This window comes from Eufriesea mexicana, unplaced genomic scaffold, assembly GCF_001483705.2.
Source record: "Eufriesea mexicana isolate 0111107269 unplaced genomic scaffold, ASM148370v2 scaffold4786, whole genome shotgun sequence".
Taxonomy (NCBI): Eukaryota; Metazoa; Arthropoda; class Insecta; order Hymenoptera; family Apidae; genus Eufriesea; species Eufriesea mexicana.
The window spans coordinates 118,338-144,128 of NW_016912807.1; the positions used below are offsets into that span (position 1 = coordinate 118,338).

At 31.3% G+C, this 25,791-nt stretch overlaps 3 protein-coding genes across 3 annotated transcripts; 1 reads left to right on the forward strand and 2 right to left on the reverse strand.

The window, feature by feature from the left end:
* Nucleotides 1-927: 927 nt before the first annotated feature.
* On the reverse strand, nucleotides 928-20,988 carry Bruce (BIR repeat containing ubiquitin-conjugating enzyme). The gene is made up of 51 exons (XM_017905894.1): nucleotides 20,799-20,988; nucleotides 19,924-20,243; nucleotides 19,593-19,837; nucleotides 19,184-19,523; nucleotides 17,537-19,034; nucleotides 17,294-17,468; nucleotides 16,988-17,206; nucleotides 16,492-16,915; nucleotides 16,289-16,412; nucleotides 16,057-16,207; nucleotides 15,745-15,969; nucleotides 15,410-15,664; nucleotides 15,054-15,327; nucleotides 14,795-14,956; nucleotides 14,142-14,444; nucleotides 12,977-13,273; nucleotides 12,654-12,868; nucleotides 12,422-12,578; nucleotides 12,161-12,352; nucleotides 11,863-12,077; nucleotides 11,537-11,790; nucleotides 11,276-11,454; nucleotides 11,012-11,190; nucleotides 10,797-10,941; nucleotides 10,323-10,482; nucleotides 9,907-10,267; nucleotides 9,708-9,831; nucleotides 9,471-9,635; nucleotides 9,195-9,358; nucleotides 8,848-9,085; nucleotides 8,462-8,762; nucleotides 8,206-8,381; nucleotides 7,923-8,124; nucleotides 7,628-7,855; nucleotides 7,031-7,555; nucleotides 6,666-6,936; nucleotides 6,285-6,544; nucleotides 5,900-6,182; nucleotides 5,427-5,812; nucleotides 5,205-5,351; nucleotides 4,960-5,137; nucleotides 4,736-4,881; nucleotides 4,421-4,663; nucleotides 4,127-4,345; nucleotides 3,823-4,044; nucleotides 2,430-3,758; nucleotides 2,127-2,347; nucleotides 1,795-2,034; nucleotides 1,521-1,709; nucleotides 1,309-1,443; nucleotides 928-1,215 (listed from the first exon to the last, which is right to left on the reverse strand). Exons 1-51 carry the CDS (start codon nucleotides 20,974-20,976, stop codon nucleotides 928-930), a joined length of 14,127 nt encoding a protein of 4,708 aa, XP_017761383.1. The 5' UTR covers nucleotides 20,977-20,988.
* Nucleotides 20,989-22,191: 1,203 nt separating this feature from the next.
* mRpL11 (mitochondrial ribosomal protein L11) lies at nucleotides 22,192-23,168 on the reverse strand. The gene is made up of 3 exons (XM_017905881.1): nucleotides 22,975-23,168; nucleotides 22,568-22,757; nucleotides 22,192-22,490 (listed from the first exon to the last, which is right to left on the reverse strand). Exons 1-3 carry the CDS (start codon nucleotides 23,104-23,106, stop codon nucleotides 22,231-22,233), a joined length of 582 nt encoding a protein of 193 aa, XP_017761370.1. The 5' UTR covers nucleotides 23,107-23,168; the 3' UTR covers nucleotides 22,192-22,230.
* Nucleotides 23,169-23,342: 174 nt separating this feature from the next.
* LOC108551649 (peptidyl-prolyl cis-trans isomerase-like 2) lies at nucleotides 23,343-25,550 on the forward strand. Its single transcript, XM_017905880.1, has 9 exons — nucleotides 23,343-23,404; nucleotides 23,491-23,860; nucleotides 23,947-24,112; nucleotides 24,199-24,347; nucleotides 24,417-24,540; nucleotides 24,599-24,747; nucleotides 24,815-24,966; nucleotides 25,050-25,388; nucleotides 25,463-25,550. Exons 1-9 carry the CDS (start codon nucleotides 23,373-23,375, stop codon nucleotides 25,548-25,550), a joined length of 1,569 nt encoding a protein of 522 aa, XP_017761369.1. The 5' UTR covers nucleotides 23,343-23,372.
* The last annotated feature ends 241 nt before the right edge of the window (nucleotides 25,551-25,791 follow it).

A 25,791-nucleotide genomic window follows, 5' to 3' on the forward strand; every position in this document is an offset into this window, starting at 1 on the left:
CTCGTAAATCGAGTGCAATGCGATACTGAGCTAAACAGTTGAGACGATTTACAACGAAAAAGTATAATCGGTAGAGAAACGAAACTAAATGTTACAACGAAAAAACGATTCCCAACCGTAAATAAAACTACTCGACTCGTACAAAATTACATTGTATAGATACATAGGTACAGTTCACTCATATCTAAGAGTGATTGCTCGTTTGTTTCGATAATATAAATGGCCGTTCTTCGGTAAATAAAATTCGTATCGTTGTTTCATATTGTTTCGTGCTCATTATCAATATCGTCTCATTCGCTGGAACATGTCTCGTTTAAAGTCAGTCGCATTGCTATTAGGGAGAGTTACCAGCTACGTAAACGAGGAACACGTATAATAAATATCAAATAACAGTTGTTACTTATGATAATACGAAGTAGTAGAATGCAGCGTACATATAGCATAGCAGTTGCCACAGAGAGTACCTACTATGTACGAGTTTGTCACATTCACACTAGATTTTTAATCGTTGGCTATTTCTTGCACTTTCCCTTTTTTACCGATTCAGTCTCTTCGTTCATATCTGTCATCCTTCTACACTCATTCTTTGTCTCTATTCTTCTTTATCCCTTTACATAATTCTTTCAACTCATCGTCTCTCACTCGTCTTTTCTTTTTTACCAAATCTCTCGTCCACGCATACCGACACATGCATGCATATGTTTACTCTCTTCGTTTTTCAAATTCTCCTCATTTTATCGATATCGTCATGTGTTCAACAAAAAGATACAGTAATCCTTCATTCATCTAACCACTCGTCAATCAACTGAAACTTGCCCACATAACTAGGATTTCCTTTCATCTTCGGTCAGTCCGTTATTTGTCCGTCATAACACAAACAATATATACTTTTCAAAATGTCCAACAATGTCTATTAACATCCTTTAGCTATTCACACACTTTTGAAACCATCTTCTCCATCTCAACGTCTGTGTCGATGTCGTGGTGTACGTGATTACTGGCACTAGCATCGCTGATGGAACCAATAGAATTACTAATTGGTGTAGAAAGTGTGCTGATTGGAGGAACCGTTGACGCTGGTGGCGTATTTGGGGTACCAGGAGTGTCGGACAGTTCAATTGGCGAACCCGGTGACGCAAGTGGTTCTACTAAATCCTCTAAACCTGCAGGAGTTGGTAGTTTACTCAATTCTTCTCTCAATAAGCTATAGTGTCTCTGAAAAATATTAAAATATAATTGCAAAATACTCTAATATGTATGGATCAAAATAAAGTTGTTAAAATAATATGTAACAAAATCATTCATTACTCTTAAAGTTAATGCGTTTAAGGAGAGAGTGCGCCCAAATCTACGATCTAACCCATGTAACTCCATATCCCTTATCCATCCTTCCAGCTGTGCAACAATCTCATGTCTCTTTATCCAAAAGTGAGTATGTATAACCTACGAAATGATAACCAAATACTAATGTAAAAATAATTCAATTTTCCGATAGTATATAATTAATTAAATAAAATTACCTCTTTGAAACAAGGGCATGGATTGCGAATTTGATCAAGCATTGCCCACTTAGCAGTAGCCTGACAAATATTCGCATTATACTCTTGACTAGATTGAGCTCCGCTCGTCGTACCTCGCGATCGTTCATATCCTGGTTCATTGAAATAAGGCTCTGATACCAAGATTAGTGATTGTATTGATACTAAGACCTGTTTTGATATTAAAAAAAAAAAATTCTTAGTGAATGATTTAATACGCAAGCATCGACTATAGTTTGGTAATGTTGGTACTTACCTGCAGGAAACTACTAGTGTGAGCATTCCATTTTTCTTCAGGACGACCGTGCCAGGTATTCAATACACTCAGACAGACTTTTCCATCGTTGTATAAATTTGGATTAAATCGTACGGTATGACGACCAGTAGTTTCTAAATTTATTAACATGGGACTGTTAGGATAGTCCGGAGGAAAGTACACATCAAACTCAAAACAGCCGTTTGCATATGGCGTTTCTGCTGGCCCTGTTATGAGTACCTGAAAAGAAAAATTTAATATTAATGTCAATAATAAACTACACTTAATGTTTTTATTATTTCAGTTACTTTTTTCACTCATTTATAAAATACCTTCATCACATCCAATCTATCTGCATCGCACCTAACGAAAACACTACTACTGTACGACAAAGGTAATGCTGTGGAAAGTGTAACGGCCTCTTGTGCTAATCTCTTCACCCTTGTAGGATGACTCCTTTCACCAGCTGCCCTCATAGTAGACTCAAAATGATATGAGACTGCAAACTTATATCCACCAGCTTCTGGATTTTCAGTAATCATTTCATACGTATCTACAATTATATATATCAGTTTAAAATAATACAAATGTATGGCAAGTAATAAATAAATCATAAAGGGCATATAGTTTCTTACCGAACTGTAAACTTTTCATAACTTCTATGTATCGTTGCTCGATAGAACGCAAAGGTAATTCTGGACCTGTAGGACTAGGGCCGGGTAATTCTTCTTCGATTCCTGACAATCTGGAGGTAGCATTTTGTACTATGGTAGCACTTTCTTGGATGTCAGGAATCAACGTTGCTAAACCTTCGTCCTGCTCGGTATCATCAGGATACTTGAATAGAGTTTTTGACTTATTACTTCTAGTACGATTAATCTTGTGTACGTATGTATCCACGCATACTCTCATATTAGACAAAAGCGATACAACGGATGGTTCTCCAGACTTTCCGCTTCTAGGTAACAAAAGTGGAACTAACTGATTTGAAAGAGCCATAGCTCTGAGCAATTGCAATACTGCACGATACAAAGGAATATGCCTCGCCATATCTAATACCGAGTCATTCCTCAAATATGAAGACAAAGCTGGAAGTAAACATGACCGGGCTAGTAAATCAGAAAAAGACGTTGGCAGTTCTCTTTGCGTTTGTCCACCGGAACCAATATAGCTCGCTAAAACTTGCAATAATACTGTAACGTGCTCTTCTTCAGATCTCTGTCGCATTAAAGCTTGTTCGACATTCCACGACTGCTGTGTAGAACCGGTACCGAATCCTGTACCCTTTGCCCAATATAAATGTGAATTATCATCACTACGTCCTGCTTCGCCCTGGTTACCGGGTATTTTTTGTTCCGAATTTTCATTCTGATTCGTTTGATGAGTAAATACGGCTAAGCAATTCAATAACAAAAGCATAGCACCCACTTCGATGGTTGTTTTACGTAAAAGAAGACCATCATCAGTGGTTGCAGGCGTAGCGTCAAGTAATTGCTTCAAAACTTGGAGTGGCAAAGTTGGTAACAATGCAGCTAATGGTGATGTTAAAACATCTCCACCTTCGCCATCATCTGAAACGCCTAAAGCAAGGCGTAACAAACACTGGGCTCGTTTTCTATCTTTTAACAATACTTCCGCGTAACCTGGAAGTCTAAGGAACAATCCAAATGCAGCAAGTGAAAGTGGCGGCACGTAACCAGCTGGTGATGATGCCCATGAAGAAGAGCTGTTACCATTTTCTTCTACAACTTCACAAGCATCGTCGCTAATTCCTAATTTGACCCACTCCTCGTATGTTTGCTCCGGTGAGGGTAAAGGGACGGGTGGTGGTCTGGAATCTGGATATACCAGCGGTAAATGCCGAGCTAATACCGCTAAACCACCACTAGCACTAAAGACACCCAATGAACTTTCTATACTTCTATAATTTAATAGCTCGCTGTCGTTTTGTTTCATTATGTCTTCTACAAGATAAAAAGAAATTATTAATAAACATACTTAATCAACAAAATTTTGTTCAATTCATACCTTTTGAATCCTTATTCCGTTGACGTAATATAAGATGCAAACAAGGTTCTGACAACGATATTCCACTATCTTCGGCAATAGCTAGAAGCTGGGCGATGGTTAATTGTGGTGGCAGAGGAGTATCTGGATGTGATGAATGTATCAAATACTGTTGATTAGTAGAATTAGTAGAATTCTGTTGAATGTTATTACTTGTTGTTTTGCTTGTACTTGCCGCTCCATCTACTAACATAAAATTTCAAGCAGATTAATTTTATTACACTCCATTTATTGAGTAATAAAGTATAAGATACAAGTGACTTACCGGAATTCATTCGTGACTTTCTTATGACAGGACCACGAGCTTGTGATCTATTTGATGCTTCCTTAGCTCTTTTATCTTTCGCTGTATTTCCGGCAGCTACACTAAGAGTATCCACTATAAAGGCCATACCGGATTCCCAAAGTTCTCGAGAGCGATTATTACTTGATCCAGTTTCATTACTTTTATATGAATTTGGCAACAATAGAAATAGCCAAGTACCTTTTAAAAATATTTCGAATTCGATTACAAATATATTGCGTGTAAGATCATAATTAAGTAAAGAGGAAAACTAACCAGAGACTTGTTGCAGTATATCCGCAACAGTTGACTGAGTAGACATATACAATAATTGATGATAATGTCCGAGTGGATGAGCTGGATGTGGTGGCATAGATAACATACCATAATTGACCGTTGTGTTTGAAACTTTCATCGGTGCATCGGAAGTTACAGACACTAATACTTTTTCACCTTCCAATAATAATTGCAAAATCAATCGTCTCGTGAAACTCGAAATTCCATGAAGGTAGCGTACATCTGTTTAATAAATACCGTATAGCACAAGAAATGAAGAGAATTTAAATTAAAATTAATAAAGTCAACTCTTACTGGAGGTTGTTCGTTGCTGAGAAATAACATCGGTTAATAATTCGGCTAATAACTTTTGATTTTCGAGATGACACCAACAACATCTAGATAAAAATTTAATCATTGCACTTTCTAATGCTGCATATGAAATACTTGTTTTAGAACATCTGTAAAATATAAAACCTTTTTAATATCCAATTTCCTCTTTATGTTTATAAAATATCAAATTGTCCATATAATTCTACCTCAAAGAGGATAAAGATGGATTTTCTACAGGTCGATTACTAAGAAGAGAAAGAAGGGGTAACCAAAATCCAAATCCTTCTTTCCCAAGCCAATCGCGCATTCTACCTTCCGAGCACACAAGTGTCAAAAATTCTAAAATCATCGCTATACTTTCTGGTTCCGTCATACATAATCCATCTAAACAATAATAATTATAATTACATCTATGAAAATTGCAAAAATTACAAATTTTCAAGAAACCCACCAAAATAATTATTTGTATCCATGGTAGTTTCCCCAACTTTGTCGTTATCCGTTAAACCTCCCAAAGTATTAGCCTGACAACTATCCTTTACAGATATTCGACTGCTTTGCGAAAGCTCTTGTCGCGAATTTTCCAAATTACAAAAATCTATACAAGAATTTTATTTTTTGATTAAAAAATCATTAATTTTTTAAATATTTATCTCATAAGGTAATCTCTTACCGATGATCAACATTGTCAACGAGGCAAGAAGTCCAGAATCAATCAGTTGCTGGATACCTGATGGTGATCGAGCAGCTGCAGCTACAGTGAGTAGCTGCCCTTCTGTTAAATTTAATCGTTTATATTCTGATAATACATAACGGTAGTACCATTCTTCGCTATTAAATTCGTTCTTTCTATCATCTGTTTGCCCTTCTCTTTCCTTACGATCATCTGATATAGATGCAGAATGATCAGTCGCCATATTAGGTACTAAGATTCGTACTCTTTGGAGAAGCAAAGGGAATAATGTAGGTCTCACGTAGCAAAACGCACAAAGAGCAGAATCGATTGCCTGCTTTAAAGCAGAACCATTTCCCAAAATTAAAGTCCACTGATATAAAGCACTATTAAAAACACAAATTATATTAAAATCTATTAAATGAAAACAGAATTAATTAATATATAGAGAAATGATAAAGAATAGAACTTACTTAAAAAGCTCATCAGTTAATAAAGCTGGTAAATCATAATTAAGATTTTGCTGTTGATGAGCTTCCCATATAATGGAAGACACACAATGGATATATACGGCAGGCGAATTAATAGCGTTAGGACCATTACTGGGCCGAGAAATTCCATTTACTGCCGATGCATGAAGCCACGAAAGCACTGTTGTCATACGAGCTTCTGTACAAGAATCTTGAATAGAACATAATTGTTGAAGCAATTCAACAACCAATTGAACAGTTGATGTTTCTTGTGTAGTTGCGGCACCTGTAAGATATGAACCAAATAAATTTAAATTCTGTATGCCTTTAGAAAAATATATTTGGAAAAAAAAAAAAGAATAGGATCAATTCCCAAGAAAAGCAATACCTTGAAAGAAAGAGGTAGACCTGTTGTTGAGTAAAAGACCAATGAGTCGAAGTCCAAGCTCTCGAGAATGTAAGCCTAGTTGCAATAGAACCCTCTCCAGATTGGAAGTAAAAAGAGATGGTGCTGGGAGTAACAGGAGATTACAACATGCTTCAATCAGTCCTTCAACTGAAGCTGCAGAATTAAGCACTTTAACAGCAAGATTGCTGTTCAACGTGCACACGGATAAACATTGATGCAGCAATCGCAACCAACCCAAGCTAGACAGATATGTTATAAAAATGTACATTTAGACCTATAGAAGATCTCTTCATAGTGTATACAATTAAAAACTATATCAATAAACATACAAACATACAATACAATCACCAAAAGAATTACCTTGACTTAGTAAGTTGTTCTTCATCTATTGTATCATGACTGGTTTTTATTTCACCAAATGCCGTTGTACCTAATAACTTGATTTGACTTAGACTTATATTTCTTGAGTCACGTGGTTTGTATAATCGTACAAGTACGGACGTTGCCACTTCTGGTTGCGATAAAGTGATGCGTATAGATGTCAAGCCTGCAGTAGGCATTGGTGCACAAACAGGTCTTAGAGGACTATTGCTTTCTCTTGAAACTTCAATAGCTACAGCTGACGGACACGCTATTAAATAATAACACAGTATATATTAAAGTGCAGCACAAAGTATAACTCACTTATCGTGTATTATTACTAGAAATAAATCTATATATCTTACTAGCTAAAGATGTAAGATGTGGTTGTAATTCTACTTTTCTCAATAATATAGCACAAGGTAAAGTAATCATAAGGTCAACCCATGGTTCATCAGGAAAACAATGATATAACCACGCAGCCGTCCTTGCCCGTTTGTGTTGTGTAGAATTTTGTATAAGGACACTTGCTGGTTGGGCAGCAGGATTAAACCAAGATATTATACCCAAAGGAGCAAAGTTTAATAACCCATCTTCATAAGTTTCTAGTGTATTCATAGACTTCTTGCTACTTGAAGAAGCCACTGATAGCACATTAGGAACATTGGAAAGATGTTCCATTACTAATGCAATCACACCAGGTGAAGTAGAATTGACATTGCCACTGTTACTTGATTTTACTAAGTTTTCACAAAGTATTTTTACACCATCCATTGCTGTAAACATTGCCAGTGATACTTCATTGTCTAGAACTCTTAAGATATACCAAAGAAGAGGCTCAGACAATTGCATAACACCCAACTGTCGATTTACTTCTCTTTGTCCACAGACTACAAAATGATGTACACAATATAAAAATATGTTACTTAAAAATAAAAATTTCTAAATATAATAATTCTTACAGGATGAAAGATATTGATAAAGTGGATTGAGAACTAAAGTGCGATTGCTTGCTTTTTTAGTAAGAGTAGTCAAAAGTTGGAATGTAGCATCTAATACCGAAGCAGAATCGTCAAATTCAGTTGCTGTTCCTGCACCAGCACTTTCAGCTAAAAACACAACTAAAGATGAGCCAGTGCTATGTCCTAGAGCTCCCAACAATCGCATCATGGTAGGTTCATGTTGCAAAACTAAAAATTACAATATTTTAACAATTAACGTTTAACTAAAACAAAATTGCTGCATTTGTATACACACCAGTATCTGCAACGCATCGTACTCGAGGTTTGCTAGATGTACACTGTTGCAAACGAGACGAAGATTGTTGCTCCGCAACTTTGCTTTCATCCGTTTGTGAAATATTTACTTTCATTTGAGTATCATCAATATCAGTTGTTATATCGAAATTCGTCTCAGAAAGATCGATTCTCATTGACCCATCTGTTCGATCTGTGCAGGTCTACAAGAATACAAGATTAAAACATGAAACTAAATTATAAACATCTTTTTAATATGGAATATTTTAGATAATATTATATACCTCTGGCAAAGGTGTTTGAACAAGTCGACATACTAATTTTATAAGAACTATAATTAAAGTATCCCATGACGTTGGACAATCTAATCTACAACCTCTGCCATATACACAAGCAAATAAACTCTCGAATCTATCAGATGAATTTGCTGTATCACCAGTACCACCACACTGAGCACCAACTATGATAAAACACAGATGTAGAAAACAAACTGAGTAACAATTCACTAATAGGCAGATTTATTCCAGTTCACAAAATTACCTTTAGAACCCCTAACGTAAGTAGAAACTAGTACTCCGACGCATTCTGTTATACTTATTGCAGTTTCTAAGTCTGTATTGACAAAATTTAAATTCGTTAATGATGTTATAAGTTTGCATTGTGCGTCTAAAGGCCCCCTCCTTGCAGAAAGAGCTCCACCGGGCTGTATAAGTTGGTATATCACCCACAATAAGAGTTGCTTTAATGAATTTCCTAAAGAGCTACTAGGGGTAATTACGTCGCATCTCATTTTTAATCTAACTAAGAAATATTGTAATGCTAGGCAAACAGTAGGACCAGCCTAAAAATTATACATTGGAATATAATGATATAAAGTCACAAAATGTTATAAAATATTTAGTACTTGAAAAGATTTATAAGCATACCATAATATACTGTTTGTCCATAGCATTAACATTTAATCCACTTCCAGAAAGTAAACGTAAAAGCATAGGACCCATATTACGATCTTTTACAATGCATCCAGCCATACCACCCAAAACACCATCTAATGGTTGTCTACTATTTGCAGCTTCAGTAGAATCTGTCTGTAATGGCTGATTACTTGCTAATGTCAAACACTGAAGAGCAAGGCACCAAGCACGTAAAGAAACTCCCGGATGCCTATAAATTTTTTTTTTAATTTTTATTATTTCAATCTTTTAATTGAAAATTTTTATTAACAAAGTAAAAAGACTTTATATTTATATTTATATATAAATTTTATATTTACCAAGATAGTGCAGATATAAGACTTGAAATGGCTGTTGAACTCAATGGTATAACAGGTGAAAGTGAAGGATCAAAACGATTTATAGGATTAGATCGTTCTGAAGAAGCATCTAAATTCAATGTTAACCAAAGCTGCAGAATAAGTTCCAAATTCGTTCCTATATTCTGTTATAAAATAAAATAAATTTTTAGTATATTTTAAATTCATTGGGAATTACATGAAAATGTATGAATCGTTAATAATATAAATTGTTGTTCTTCTTTTAATATTACTCACTTGTAAGTATAATTCTGTAAATAATTTATCAAAACATCTAGTTAACATTATTAAATTTGAAGAAGTTGTATCAGGTGAATTCCAAACATCTTGACTTCTTTCATTCCAATTAGGTTCTGCTTTCGATGTCGACTGTTGATTACATCGATTTGATTCTGATGATACCTTTTATAGAAAAATTAAAAACAAATTTTATTCAGATCATATTAGAAATAAACATAAACGTCATTAACTCACATGTATTGTGGTACTTATACTGTAAGGTAAATTATACATGCTGAACATAGACAATATCCTCAATGATATTTCTATTCCCATTTCTACTCCGTATTCTAATCTTGCATCCATTGCTAAAGAAATTCTATAAAGATTTATAATTGATTTAATTCTTTAGATAACTAAATGATATCCAAATATTTTTATATTTATACCATACCCAGACATGTCCACATTCTTAGGTAATGGATGACCTTTCTTCAAGGTATTTCTACCACATTCTAGAATATCACCTAAAAAATCTTCAAATTCACTGTCATCAGACTCCAAAAGAGAAGGCAAAAATCCATTAGATTTTGATATTGAAGCAGGTTCCGACACCACCATTATATTACCATCTTCGTCTTCGTCGCTTCCTGCAAATCCTTCATCGTTACCAAGAGGAATAAAAGTAATATTTACATCGGCAGCAGTACATTCTTCTTCAGGTGTTCGACTTCTTTCCGTAACAAGAGATTCAAAATTTTCTTCAGTGGGACTTCCTTCATGAGTAGAACACGTTTTTGGAATTAACTTTCCACCTGTAATGATAAACAATTAATAAAAATGATAAATACAATAAAAACTATTTTATACCTTCTAATAAATCCTGCAAAAGGCACGAGACTGCATGTGAAGACCAGGCCGCGTCGGAAGTACCCGTTGCCAATCTGACTAATTTTAAGAGCTGTTCTTCGCTCATAAGCTCACACAAACTAATTGCAGGACGTGTAGATATCACTAGCCTAGCGACTACCTATAAAACACATGGTAAAGCAGTTCAAAAAATTGCGCCATAAAAGCATAAAGCTTGTTATGTATTAAAAATCCTTAAATATGTCTACAAGCTTATAATATTGATTGTACATTGATATTAAAATACTAAGCATTAGTACAACTAAGATATCACTGAACTAGTTTTTATTTATATTTCATTCAAAATAAGTAAATAATACAAAAGAAAGATAAGATTTATTATTACTCTTTACATAATAGACAAAAAGAAAAAGAAAAAAAAGATCAACTTACTTTCCATACAAATCATAATACTTTTGAATCAAATTTACTTACCTTGCAAGCTAGTAGAAACATGTCTACATTAGCAGAATTATACAAAATAAGAGCAATAAGTCCACGTGCCACAGGCAAAACATGCTGATGTGATAAGTTGGATACACATTCAACATCAAAATCCGTTGTTTCTGATTTGCTGGAACTTATATGAAATAAACAACTTTTAATAAAATTAAAGATTGGTCTCTCTTATATAAATTTTGATTACAAACCTCGTATTTGCTTGTGATTGCGAACTGCGAGAAGTATCATTTTTACGAATACTAAGAATATCCTTGAGATGCTTGGTAGAATTTTGTTTATATGTTTTCTTAAAAAACTGTTCCTGTGATTTTAATGTTGCTTGCATTTTACTGCATAATGATGAATGCGATGAGAAATTAGTCCATCCCTTTAAGAATTATATCATTTATGAATGTTTGTTTAATATTAGTCGTACTTATTATTATAAAAATAGAAAGAAGTTAATTTCATACCTGAGATGAGGTATGAAATGCTTTTTTTGCTTGCTCTAACTCTTGAAGCTGTTGCTTATGGTGCATTACATGTTTTTGCAATTTCTTGCGGGAACTACAAGCTGGAGAACGATAGGCATTCCCATATTTTCTCTGCATTGCAGATTCTCCTTGAATAAACTCCCAGCGAGATAATAAACCTTTTAAAAGAATTTTTACGGAAATCGAAGTTCAAAATATCAATATTATTATTCATAAAAAATACGTGTGTGTGTGTAATACCTTGTTCTTTAGTTTTTTCATTAGTCTTTTCTAAACCAGCAGATGGGATCGCTATAGTATCCAAACACACGGATAAGAAAAGTAGTACCCAGCCAATAAGTGTTACATCTAAATGATTTGCATCTGATGTTTGAGCATTTGATAATGGTGCTAATAATTTGCCTAACGTGCGAACCATAGCATCTATCACAGAAAATCTATTAACTCCGCCAATCAATGATTTACGTCCAAGAAGTATTAGTAAAATAAATACTCTAAAAATGATAAAAGAAATTTTCGTTTTAAATATTCTTAAATTTCATTACAAAATTGAGATCATGTTGTACCTGTCTTGGGGAAATATGTGCGTAGACGATGACGAATAGAGATTAATTAAAACATTAGACAAGAAATTACCCCACCAAGGTTGATGACCAGCCATACGTGTTAAAAGTGCAACAGCTTGTAGTTGCAAACGGGGAATTGGTGTAACAATACAAACCGAATGAAAAAATTTCTCACAAACTGTTGGTGTAAAAACATCGCATATTGATAATGGTATCTATAAGGAAAGAAGACGAATGTACAAAATTTTAAATTAACATAATAATGAAAACTATAATATATAAAAATTAAAAAACATACACTAGGTATTGGACCAATTTCATATACTGCAAACAATAGGATATCGAGTAAAGTTTCTCCGAGAGCTCGCAATTTATCAGTAGGTGCATTTGCTAAGGACATTGTAGATATGGTCTGAGAACCTTTCCATGATTCCAATCGTTTCCATACACCACGCACAACATTTAATTGATGTTGAAACATTATGCACTCCTAGAATGTACATGTATATTATTTACATATATGACTACACTTTATATCAATTTATTTTATTCAACTTACTTGATAAGTGGCCAGTATTTTTGCAGATGGTTGCTCTTTATTTTCATTAGGTATTTTACTAAAAGAAAGATAGTGCTGCATGTGCATAACATTAGTAGTTTCTGAACACAACAGTGGATCCAATAGGCTTTTTAGTTTTTCAGTAGCTAGGCTAAATCTAAAAGAACAAATATTAAGGTGCTTAGACATAGTGGATAAGTCCTTTCTTTTCTAAGAAATACATTTTAAATACCTGCAGTGAACATCTTCCGCGAGAGCGGATAAAATATTGCACTGTGTATTAATAGTAGCTTGTACATTAGAATCAAAAGTATTATCACAAGCTGATGAACTACTATTTAATTCCGCATAATCTTCTCCAGGTAAAATCATGACATGTCCATAAAAAATTCCTAATGGAATTTTACACATAGTAGGAGACATTCCAAACCGACCAATGAATATAATCTAAAAGCAACAGAATAGTTTTCTATTGTGATACAAATGAGTAATAGATTAAACTAAATGAAATAAATAATTTTAGTTGCTATAACAATGATAAGTATGATTAAGTACCTTCAGATATCTACAAACAGGTGGTGGTTGAAGATCAGATACAACTAATGACCTATTTCCGATATCACCAGCCACAATGAGTCGCGTACCATCAACTTCTTCTCTCTTTGTCCATATATCTATAGCCAAGGATGCTAAATCACTGCAGCAGGGAATAATCAAATCCGTAAGCAATACGGGTGATCCAAAGTCAAGAATAACAAAACGGCGTGCACCAGCATGCATTCGATCAATCACCAATGCCTGTTGTGGTGGCCAACATAATAATTTCCCCCATGGAAATGTAATATCTTTTCGCTGAAATGCATACAGGTAATACATATTATTTTTTTAATAAGAATTATTTTGAAAATTATTAAATATCTACTTCATTTCTACTTTGTTATGAAATAAATCATAGTCATTCAAACAAATGCATAAAAAATGCAAAAATAAATCATTTCATTCTATGAAACAGTACATTAGGAATAAATGTTTCAAAGAATTAGAAATATGGGTAAAATCAATTTTTTTTTCTAATATCACTATGTATACATCATTTCCATTTTCTATACAATTTAATAACAGAAATAATTTGTATAAACAAATTATTATTCAAAACTAAACTGTTATGACTATATAAAAAATAAATTATGACTTAAAATTTCATAATTTAGGAAGAAATGTATACATCACATCTATATATGTAACATTAAAAGCATTAAATAGAAATAAAATCTACACATTTCATTTAATCAAACCAATGAAGCCAATATGTGAAATAAAATCGAAAACAATATTACACTCGCAAAATTAAACGAGGAAGTAGATTTAGGCAATTTTTTATCACTGGAATTTTCCGTGCGTTGAATTTATAAGAAATCAGTATAAGATCTGTGTAACTGGATAATGTCTTTATCACACCTATGTTTTATAAATCTTACGGATAGGACGATGTGCAATTTGGTAAAATGATATCAAAATGACATTGATATTAAATGTATCCTAATGCTATCATGCAATTTTCAATTTGTGTATCTAGCTTTGTACTTGACACATTAACAAAATTATATAAAGTCAATTACAAACAGCATATTAATAAAGCTATAAAAATTCATGGTAACGACAAATCGCCGAACTGAGAAACAGAAAGAAAAAGGTGCAACTTCTCATCTATATAATCTACCTTTTTAGAATTGCTGTCTTCAACTTTGTTTACAGTAGTATTGATATTTGGTATGGACGACTTTTCTTTTGTTACAGTAGAACTTAATATATGGGAAGTAGGCATGTCATTTTGTGTATTATGCCATGTCTGATTGTTGATAAGCATATCAGTAACTTCATCACATTCTAATTGATTAGGTATGAATATCACTTGTGGAGCTGGCTTCTTTAACATTCTTCCTGTACATAGACTAAATAGATCGCTTAACATAGGTGTTGGCTTAGCCTGAACATCTGCTCCTAGTGACCCAGCATCCAAGTTCTACAATGTACAATGATTTCTATCTGGATTATGTTTCTTCTATTTGAAAAAACATTTATACCATTTATGTTTTAATGTTCAACGCTAAATGACTGCAATGGATTTAACTGTTTTAATTAAAAAACAGAAATTGTTGAATTGCCTGTTCTATTTTTCCATATTGCTTCATAGATAACGATTTTTTTTCGTTTTTTACCAATGCGAGTATTGTCATGTTTACATCAAATTTAAAGTAATTGCATGCTCCATGAAATTGTTACATTTAGAATGTGACAGAAAAAAGGAAACAAAAAGGATATAGGAATTGTTGATACATTAATATAGAAAAAAAATAAATTGTGGAAACTTACATAAGTATGATGAATGGTTTTAATGTCGGGTACGCCATTGTTATTTGTAGCTGTACTATCATAAAGAGGAGCTCCAATATTATTTGAATTCATACATGGATCAATTTTCTCCATCTTGGTACCATCAGAAGCAGCAAAACAAGTAAAATGAAGAGGCTCAACCTAAATTATTGTAATTTTTATTCACTTTTGTAATATCTAATACTTTCTACCAAATATTGTTGTCTTGTTAAAGTTTTTTATAATGAAAATAAATTACCTCTAAAAGTCCTTTCATATTGTGATTAGCACATAAAGCCTTCAACTTGCTAGACACCACAAGTTCACTAGTTGGGTGTGTAGGCAGTGTAAGTAGGTCCCTCAAATCAATAGCATCCTGAGAATACATAGAACTTGATGAAGCAGTTGACGGTCCTGTCTGTTCATTAGCTACTGATGATACATATGTAGGAGATATTGGACTGTATTTGGGAGGCATTGGTGATTCCAAATCAAATAGTTCGGTCTCAAATGGAGAATTATACAAACCAAATCTGAAAAAAATTAAAAAATTTTATTAATATTATATTAAACGGGTGTAACAAAAATATATTATAGTTAAAAATTAAATTATACCTCGTTGCAAGTAATAAATGATATGGATTTACACGATTTGATATTTCTGCAGAAATTTGTTGTATTAAAGAAATACATTGTTGAGCAATACTGTGATTTCTATCTCGTAGCACAATTCTATTAATTAATAGTTGTAACCAACGTAATGAACCAGCCCATTCAACTTCCACTATTGATGGTAACAATGTTACCAGAACAGACACTAAGGCTTCATCGAAAGATTGAGATGGAGGATCTTCCAAATTATAAAAACCACTAAAAACAGTTTGTAATATTATGTAATAAATTTTATATCTTATATCTCTTATTCAGATATTATATCAGCATTAACTTACATATTACAAAGCATAATTAGCTTTATACACTTGTGCGCTATACTTCGACCAGCATGTAAAAGACAAGTTCTTAATAAATTAAATAGTCGTGCCTGCACAGAGCGAATTGTTTCCAATTGAAAAGTTTTTATTTCAGCACTGTTTTCATTGCTGCGTAGCCTCGTTAATCTAATAGAGGCTATCCATACAAGAATATCTAATGCAAGTGATTGTGCAATAGGAGACCTATAATGTTCAAATATACTATAACGTATTTTCACATAATAAATATAAATTAATCCCATTTATTATTGTTATAAAACTTGTTCTTACTTGTCAGAGGTCTCCAAACAAGCTACACATAATAAATTTTCAAAGCAATTTTTAGATTCCAACATAGCGCATCGCTGCGCTCTTTCATTTGGTATATTGGTAGGATATACTGTTCGAACGGTAATTGATATTTCATAAATCCAATCACAACCTTAAATAAATATTGAAAAAAGAATAAATCATATGAACTGAAAATTATGTAAAATAAAATATCAGTCAAAATCGTATTTACCGATATAAACATCTAATTTTTTACTACTTGCTCCTTCTACAAATCGACGTACTTCGACTATTCTTAACTTTTTAGATGTGGGAGGTTTGTTGTCTGATGAATTTGTTTTCGATTTTGTCGTTGCCTAAGTAAAAAAAAAATATATTATCATGCAATTAAATTTATTTATTAAATTTTTGTATATATTTTAAGCAAGTACTCACGCTATCTTTTGTAGGATCAATTAGAGCCTTAATATGAACAAGAAGTGTCCTAGCTTTAGATCGAAATAGTTTTGGACTAGTCAATGTAACACAACCAGAACGCCACGATAAGTCTAAACTGCGATGCAAATCAATCGGTCCACATAAAATTTCTGTATTATGTTGTCGCTGAAACTCTTCTGTGATCACAGGGTTTTCTCCCTTTTGCTCATTGCCTATATTAAAATCTATTCTTTCATCCACGGGAGTTAATGAAGGATCATGATTACCAATTCTTTTAATATTTTGCTTCAGTAAAGTAATTTGAATTGATGGTAATTCTTGACAAACTGAATGCAAACTAAACCGTACATCTACATGACCAATATTTCCTGCAGCACTTCGAGGAAGAGTTAATTCAAATATATTCTCATCCCAAGTGGTCCTATAATGTATAAAGTAACAAAGCAGGCAAACTATGAAATAAAATTATATCTTTTAAAGTATTCATACATACAGATCATTATGTAAACGCCATGTTCGAGTATGATGTTGATCTTCTGATTGATGAAAATGTTGGGGATGCCGGCGTTGTCTCTGAGCTTGCATCATTTCATTCCAACAAGGAAGAACAGTAGCATCATATGCGGGAGAATGATGATCAAACCGTGTCAGTTCGTAAAGAGTACGTAAATCCGAATACGAGAAATTTAGTTTGTGCGCAAGTAATTGATCTCTGAAAAAGTATAACATTGTATGTATCATTATTTCATAATATTAAATTTCAGATTAAGATATATTAAAATTTCATTTTTAATCTTACTGAGAAGTAGATGATGTTGATGTACTAGGAATTATATTTTTATTACAATTTTCTTCACTTGTCATCATATTTATATCCTCAATATCCTCTTTATCTTCCATAGAGTCTTCTTCATTTGTAGTAATAAAAAAGTGAAGTGCACCATCATTTGTACATGCACACAATCTCTCTAAACCTAGCAGAAATTATATTGTACAAAAACCAGATTTGTTAATAAAAATATAGATTTATATTGAGACTTACTATTACAATATGCTGCAGAAACAAATTTTTTCCCTTCTATTCTTGCTTCAGTAATAGTTTTCAATGAATTTAAATTTAATACTCTGATAACACCATCTCTACATACAAGAGCCACTTGTCCCACAGGTTCTGATGCACTTAAATTAGTAGTAGAACTTCTGCTGAAATTTTCACTGGATAAAGTATATTTATTTTTCTCTTGAAGAGGTAAAAACACGTGTTCAACAGGAGCTTCATCTGCAGATAACTCTCGTTTTACTACTGGTTCAGAAAATATCTTTACCACTTGCCCCGAAAAATCCAAGGCATATACAAGTATTACAGTATTCATATTATTTATGTCATCGTGTATTTTACCATTTATTAATCTATCAGACTGTGTATCATTATGGTCCCAATACACATAACCTTTTTGAGGAAAAAATTCACTATCTTCATCAATATCCATTTGATTATTATTTGAGATTAATGAATCCGTGTTATCTGTTGTAGGACACATAGCAACATATAAATGTTTTCCATCTTTAGATGTTTCAATGTGTGTAATTTTAACAAAATCAGGAGCTTCAATAGGTAAAGTCTTTACAACAACTGGTTCAGTCTTTGTTATTTTCATAATATCCAAACTTTTCTTGTTTGCAGTTGTTAAATCAGATGTTGATGCAAAATGCTTTGGATCAGTAATAGGATTGAAATTAGCATCAAATGAACTTGATGTTGGAGGTACTGTGATACCTATTGGGTTTGAATAAATTCCATTGGAAGATGATGCAGTAAGAGCAGATGTTGGAAAAATTTCATCAAAATGTGGATCAACTACATCTGAATCTACATCCTCTATTACTGGAACCTCACAAAAAAATTTACTAACCAAAAATTCTTGGTATAAATTGTCTTGACGTTCTCCATTTGAACTACCACTAGTGCCTATTTCAGATGATGTTTTTTTAGTATTAGATTCCTTAGTATTACCTTCTTTAATTGGTTGGGTTGTTCCAGTTTTGTGATGAAAATCATAAAATACTAAATAGTGCAATCTTGATGGTGTGTACTTGTCACCTGCTACCTTCATTATATCTAAAGTATCACTGGCAGCACTATTTACACTGTTCATTGCACGGACAAGAGATGATGATGAAGCTAAATCTGTTGAAGCAGCCCACACATTTTCTAAAGTCCTTAACTGTGATGGATTACTAACTGTCACAGTAACAGCACACACTACACATGGCCTGATTTTAGAGTCTGATATCTCAACAGGTAAAAATGTAGAACCAGATGTTTCTATTTCATCATTTTGGAATTTAGGAGAACCTACTACAGACAATGCTGTGACTTGTACTTTATGAGAACCAGAATGCTTATACTCAGAAAGGGGATCTGCTTCTGAATTAAGTGCCCTTAAATATGATGATAAATTTCTTGTAGAACCAAACTGAATAGAATCTTTGTTATTTATTTCTTGGTCTATAGGAGCAACATAAAACGATACCTCCCTCTGCAAAAAATATATTACATGAAGATATTTTTATAAAAGATTATTATTGGTGTTGTGGTTATCATTATTATTGTTGGTGTTATTGTTGTTAATATTGCTATTATAGTATTACTATATAATATTGCCATTATAATATTATTAAATATTACCTTTAACTGATTTGTTACATTCCAGACATTAATAAAACCACCACTGGAAGCTGTAGCTACAAGACCACTAACATTTGTAGTGCTAATCACATCTACAGAATCACCAGCTTCACATGCAGGAGCAGTAGCAAGAATAACAGACAAAGGAACATTTTGTGTGTATTCTCCTTTGACAAATGGACATGCCGGAGAATGACGTCCATGTTCTGACCAAGGTTCATCTGTTGGTTCCCAACAAATTAAACAGACATTGCATGTAAAGCACATTATCTTATCATCACCTGTTGCATTTGGCTGATGATAAAAACCAGCCTGTGCCATTTGATCTGGCAAAGCCCACCTGAAGAACAATATTCATATACTATATTTCTTTATGTTATTAACAAAACATAGTGGTAAAATTTTATACTTGTAATTCATATGTGGCCATTTTGAAAAAGTATCTCGACGTGTTGCTTCACTAAACATTAATGCTTTATCGGTAGGACCTCCTTCTAATGGCAGGCCTGGTAATAGGCCATTTAATCGTTCATTAATGGCAGAAGCAACTGGCAATGCTGGAATATACCTGTTTAATCCTTTCAATTCCGTTACTAATCCTGAGCACACAAGTTTCAAAGAACTATGTGGTAATTCCAGACATACTGTATTCCACTATTATAAATAGAATAAATTAATATTCTAATATTAATTCATTCAACAGCTTAAAATTATAATATTTATTTATTTGTTATATTTACTTTTTGAGCTTTAATTCCCTTTTTCTGATTTGCTTCTATTGTAAAGGTTTTACTTATTAATTCTTCTTTTACTTCTAGCACATGATCTACGCCTGGTAACTCTACACATCGTAGACACTGATATAATAAAGTAGCTTCGGAAAACAATAACTCTAATTTTACAATGTCTTCACTTCTTGAAACAGGTGTTTGTAAAAGTGTGTCCAAAAAAAGCACCCCATTATAATCACTACGCACTCCAATTCCTCTTCCATCTGTATATAATATTTTATTTATACCATTTGACAAATATGTGCCTTGAAGTTTTCCATTTAATTTTCCTACAAAAATAAAATTTTTGTACCAAAATATCTTGTTTATTAACCTAAATTTTACTTATCATAAATCTTAAATACATGAACACAAAAATACAGAAACAATTAATGATGAGCATTATACCAAATTTCTTGAAAATTATTATTATGAAAAAAATTAATAGTATTACAAAAATTAATATACATCATATATAAATTATACCTCAATAATACATAGCAAAAACGTTCTTCGCAAAAACCAAACGTAATTGCAAATAAAATAATAATATTAATTATGATCTTATTTAACATGATGAAATAACGGTATAAATTCGATAACATCATAAAAAATACTAAATCAATGACAAAAATAAATTAATTATACAAAAATTAATCAGTTTATTAAAATCATTAAGATTAGAAAAACTTTAGTCACGCCTGACGTTTTGTATGCGTATACGACCTTGACCATGAAGCGTAATTGAACGTTACAAATAAATTATTTACAAGATTTGTAATAAAATGATTTATTATCAATACCAAATCCTTCTGTATGAAATACAAATGAACTAAAATGCTTACCGGATAAAGAACTTTTTTGTAAAATTACTCCTGATTTGACATCAAATACATATACTTGCGCACTACCAGTGGTAATTAGTAACACATTTAGATTAGCATGATAGATTATACTTTTACACTCAGTATCCACATTTAAGTAACCGTCTTCTTTTAATAACCACGGATCATCATCAGCCATTTTGCTTATACAGATTACAATTCTCAAAAAATTTGCCTAATGCGCGAACATCACAAAAAACATGGCGTACTCATCACCGCCATCTTTGAGTAGAACGTCAGCAAATCGCTGTGAAGTTAACTAATAACTAGCAAACGATTAATCTGATAACGATACATCGATATACAATTCTTCGATTTTTAAAACTAGCAGTATAAATGTATTTTTAGATATTATGGCAAAAGATGATATTATTTTATGAATACCTTAATTGAATAGTAAATTTAATAATATTTAAACATTTATTCATACTTAAAATAAATAGTTGATTAAATTAATCAACCATCAAAACGAACTTGCAATTAAAAGAAATATTCTAAATACCAGAAAAAAGTAGAGATTTATGCATGTTAGTAACATTTTCTTTATATTTTTCGCAAAATGAACAAATTTTTATGAAAATAAAAATATAAATGACATTCATATTAAATATTACAATAAAAAATTAAATATAACTTCAACTATGTGTTTAAATTTACAATTACAGCTTTTAAATATTTGAAAATCAGAAATTTAAATGTAATATATTGAATATATTGCAATATATGAATACCATACCAAACATTTAAAATTGATTATAATTTACATACAAATTATTAAGTATTTCGATATATTTTAACAACTTAAACATATTTTTAGGATTCATAACTCTACAGACTGTTCTTTAGATTACTTTAGAGTACATATTGGAAGTATATAAATGATCATTCAATCATGAATTTTCACAAGTATTTAACAATGAATTACTTTCATTATGTGCTTGTATTATTTTGTGAAAGATATTCATTCTGTCTGACATAATAATTATACATTGTATAAAAAAAGATAGAGTATACACTATAAATTTCATTTGTATAATTATTAGAAATTTATTAAAAAATATAACTTGTTTCAATCACAAATGAAACCTAATTTAAAATTTTATTTTATTTAAATTTTTAATGTCTTCTTTTTTAATAGATGTTAACTCTAATAAATTAATTATAAAAAATTAATAATATGGTTTTATCTGTAAGACTTTATTACTGAAGTTCAAAATAATTTTTAAAACCTGTATCTATATATGATGATATAAATCTGTGTATTAAATGCAGTAAATTTCTGGCCTTTAAAATGAAGAAAAAATTATACAACACCATATTATATTATATACAAATAAACTAGTTTTTTTTTATTACGTAATTATGTACTATAAACATTTTTAATATAATACTTTTAAGTTCTAAGCAGTTTAGAGGTTTTGACTTCCTTTAGTTCATCCAAGAATTTTTGTACATTTTCTCTTCGTTGCTTCATAAATTCTTCATGTTCTACTGGATCTAATGTTCGTACAATTTGAATTCCACAAGTTCGAGCTATACCAACAAGCATTTGACAAATCTGTTCTAGACTTAACAATGCTAATGGCGGATCTTCTGCTTTAATACAAGCAATTTCATATAAATGTTTAAATGTTATTTTTCCTGCTATTTCCCCTGAATAATATTACAATTTGATTAATGCATATTTATACATTCATTCTATATCTTTACTGTTACAATATTCAATTTACCTTTCATTATTTTTCCTTTGTCAATCCCAGCTGCTTGTTTTAAAAAAAAAGTTGCTGGTGGTTTATGAATTACTAAATTATAAGTTCCATCTGATTTTACTTTGACACGACATGGTAAAGGTATGCCCTTTTTAATATCTTCTGTTTTTTGGTTAAAATCTTTACAGAAATTTGCTACATTAATATTTCTCTAAAAGTAATAACACCAATCTATTAAACATATTAAAAACTATATATTTTTTATAAAACTTAAAATAATCGCATTGTTCAATCTTTTTTAAATTTAGCATTTTATATACGCTGCATCTACTACAGAGTTATTAATTTGTTTTCGTGTAAAATAGAAATAAATTGCATATGCGCGATACAATGAAATACTACAAATTTTAAATATGAAGTCTTTTAACCTGTCCAAGTTGTGATCCTAATGGTGGTTTAGGATTTGCCATTCCTGCAGGGATAGTTACCCTTAAAGGTGAAGAATGTTCTACTTTCTTCATTGTTTTCATTTTATTCCCCTTTCTAATTATTTTGGACATTTTTGTAAACTTTTGTTAAATAATTTTTACAATTTTAGTATACAGTATAAACACATGTATAATTCGATAGTGTAATATATAGTTATTTTATCAGGCTGACCAAACTTGGAAAAGAACTTTACTATACTACAAATAAACATTATCAATTGATGTGAGATTTATGATAAAGCACAAACAAATTTTAAAAAATATTATTGAATTAATTATTTATAATCAGTATAATTTTTTTAGAAAATTTAATCAAATTAGTCAGTAACGTCATCAAAATGGGTAAGCGTCAACATCAAAAAGATAAAATGTAAGTTTCTTTACAAATTTATTTAGGTTATGATAAAGAAGTTATCATAACTTTACTTAAATTACTTATATTTATTACATTTATAGGTATCTGACATATACAGAATGGACAACATTATATGGAGGAAAAAGATCTGGATCTCTCACTGGAGCAAGTGAAGATACAACATTTCGTCGTTTACCTTATGATCATTGTTGTTTAACTTTACAGCCTTTTCAACATCCTTATTCTGATTTACAAGGAAATATTTTTGAACTGGAAGCAATATTAGAATACATAAAAAGATATAAGCATAATCCTATTACAGGAAAACCATTAGATGCAAAAACTTTAATAAAACTTCATTTTCACAAGAATGCCGAAGGACAATATCATTGTCCAGTTCTTTTTAAATTATTTACTAAGCATTCTCATATTGTTGCTATTAAAACAACAGGAAATGTATTTTCATACGAGGTAAAAAATTATTAATGAGAAAGACAGTTGTGTAATGTAAGAGATAATTATTTATAATAATTTAATTTATAATAATCTTTTTGTAGGCAATAGAACAGTTGAATATAAAAACACGTAACTGGAAAGATTTAATAAATGATCAACCTTTTACACGAAATGATATTATTATCATACAAGATCCAAATAATGTGATGAAGTTTAATTTATCTACCTTTCATCATATTAAAAATAATATAAAACTTGAAGATGAAGGTAATATTTTATATTTTAAAATGTAAATTTTAATTTCGTATAATAATAATTTTATGTATATTGAAATGCTAACATCATTGTTGCAGAAATTATGAAAGAACGTAACAATCCAAATGCAAAATTAAAAACTGTATCTATGGAAACTAAAGAAATATTAGCTGAATTAGCTAAAGAGTATAAACAAAGTGAAACTAAACAAATAATCTCCAAACCAAAAGCAGATAAATTTAATGCAGTTTGTATATTAATATTTCCTTTTAATTTATCAAATATAACATTTAAAAACAAAAATTTTTAACTGTAGGCACACTATTCCACTGGTGCAGTTGCTGCTGGATTTACATCAACAGTAATGCCAACAGAAACTACACATCAGGCAGCAGTTATTGCAGAAGATTTAGTGCGATATGAAAGAGTTAAAAAGAAAGGCAAGAATTAGTACTACTAATTTAAGTGTTAACTCCATGTTTAACATTAATTTTTCAGGATATGTAAGGTTAGTCATGAACTTTGGTGCTTTAAACCTAGAACTTCATTGTGATCTTGTTCCAAAAACTTGTGAAAATTTTATAAAACATTGTCAAAATGGTTACTACAATGGAACAAAGTTTCATAGGTCTATAAGGAATTTCATGGTAAATATATAAACATTTTAAATAACAAGTTTATAAATACCAAGAATGTAAATGTTATTCTATTCAGATACAAGGAGGTGACCCTACAAACACTGGTAATGGAGGAACATCGATTTGGGGTAAATCATTCGAAGATGAATTCAAACCAAATTTGATTCATCAAGGAAGAGGAATTTTGTCAATGGCAAATTCTGGACCAAATACAAATGGATCACAATTGTATATATTTTATAACAAATTCATATATATTTACAAGCATAATTCCATTAGATCTTAATATCTTTTACTTTACTTAATTACAGTTTCATTACATTTCGATCATGCAGACATTTAGATCGCAAACATACTGTTTTTGGAAAGACAGTAGGTGGATTGGAAACATTAAATGCTATTGAAAAGATTGAAGTAGATAACAAAGATAGACCAATAGAAGATATAATAATACAAAAAGCTCAAGTATTCGTTGATCCTTTCCAAGAAGCAGATGAACAATTAGCTGCTGAACGCGCAGCTGAAATTGAACGATTGACACAAGAAGCTACAAAAAATAAGTCAAATAACAAAATAGGCAAAAATGACGTATTAAAAGTGTATCGATCAGGCGTGGGAAAATATATAAAACCAAACAAAGAAGAAGAGAAGTAAATTCATGTTACATACATATTTACATACTAACGAATTTTTAGAATAGTAGTAATCGTTAATTTATTTTCAGGATAGATAAAGAAGAGACGAATATAGCACCTACAATTAAAAAAAAGAAGGTGATGACAAACTCATTTGGGGATTTTTCATCTTGGTAGCTGTATAAATTATAGAAAAACATATATGATTATAAATTATTTAAAATCTTGTATCTTAAATATTAATTTTAGTCTTTATTCTAAGTGTAAATAATTTTTATAATTATATAAAATTAAGCTATCTTTATACTTTTATTCTTTCTATATTATGTATAAAATATACAAAAAAGTATATAATTTATATATATGAATAAGTAGAAAAATAATGAAATAAAAATAAGTATTTTTTTCATGACATTAT

Coding starts and splice junctions, on each gene's coding strand:
- mRpL11 (XM_017905881.1), bottom strand. CDS start 23,106: ATGTCCAAAATAATTAGAAAGGGGAATAAAATGAAAACAATGAAGAAA. Junction 22,758..22,974: donor TAGGATCACAACTTGGACAG/GTTAAAAGACTT, acceptor TATTACTTTTAG/AGAAATATTAATGTAGCAAA. Junction 22,491..22,567: donor CAAAGGAAAAATAATGAAAG/GTAAATTGAATA, acceptor AATATTATTCAG/GGGAAATAGCAGGAAAAATA.
- Bruce (XM_017905894.1), bottom strand. CDS start 20,976: ATGGCTGATGATGATCCGTGGTTATTAAAAGAAGACGGTTACTTAAAT. Junction 19,524..19,592: donor TGGCCACATATGAATTACAA/GTATAAAATTTT, acceptor ATTGTTCTTCAG/GTGGGCTTTGCCAGATCAAA. Junction 11,455..11,536: donor TGAAAAAACTAAAGAACAAG/GTATTACACACA, acceptor TTCTTTTAAAAG/GTTTATTATCTCGCTGGGAG.
- LOC108551649 (XM_017905880.1), top strand. CDS start 23,373: ATGGGTAAGCGTCAACATCAAAAAGATAAAAT. Junction 23,861..23,946: donor GAAATGTATTTTCATACGAG/GTAAAAAATTAT, acceptor ATCTTTTTGTAG/GCAATAGAACAGTTGAATAT. Junction 24,113..24,198: donor TATAAAACTTGAAGATGAAG/GTAATATTTTAT, acceptor TCATTGTTGCAG/AAATTATGAAAGAACGTAAC.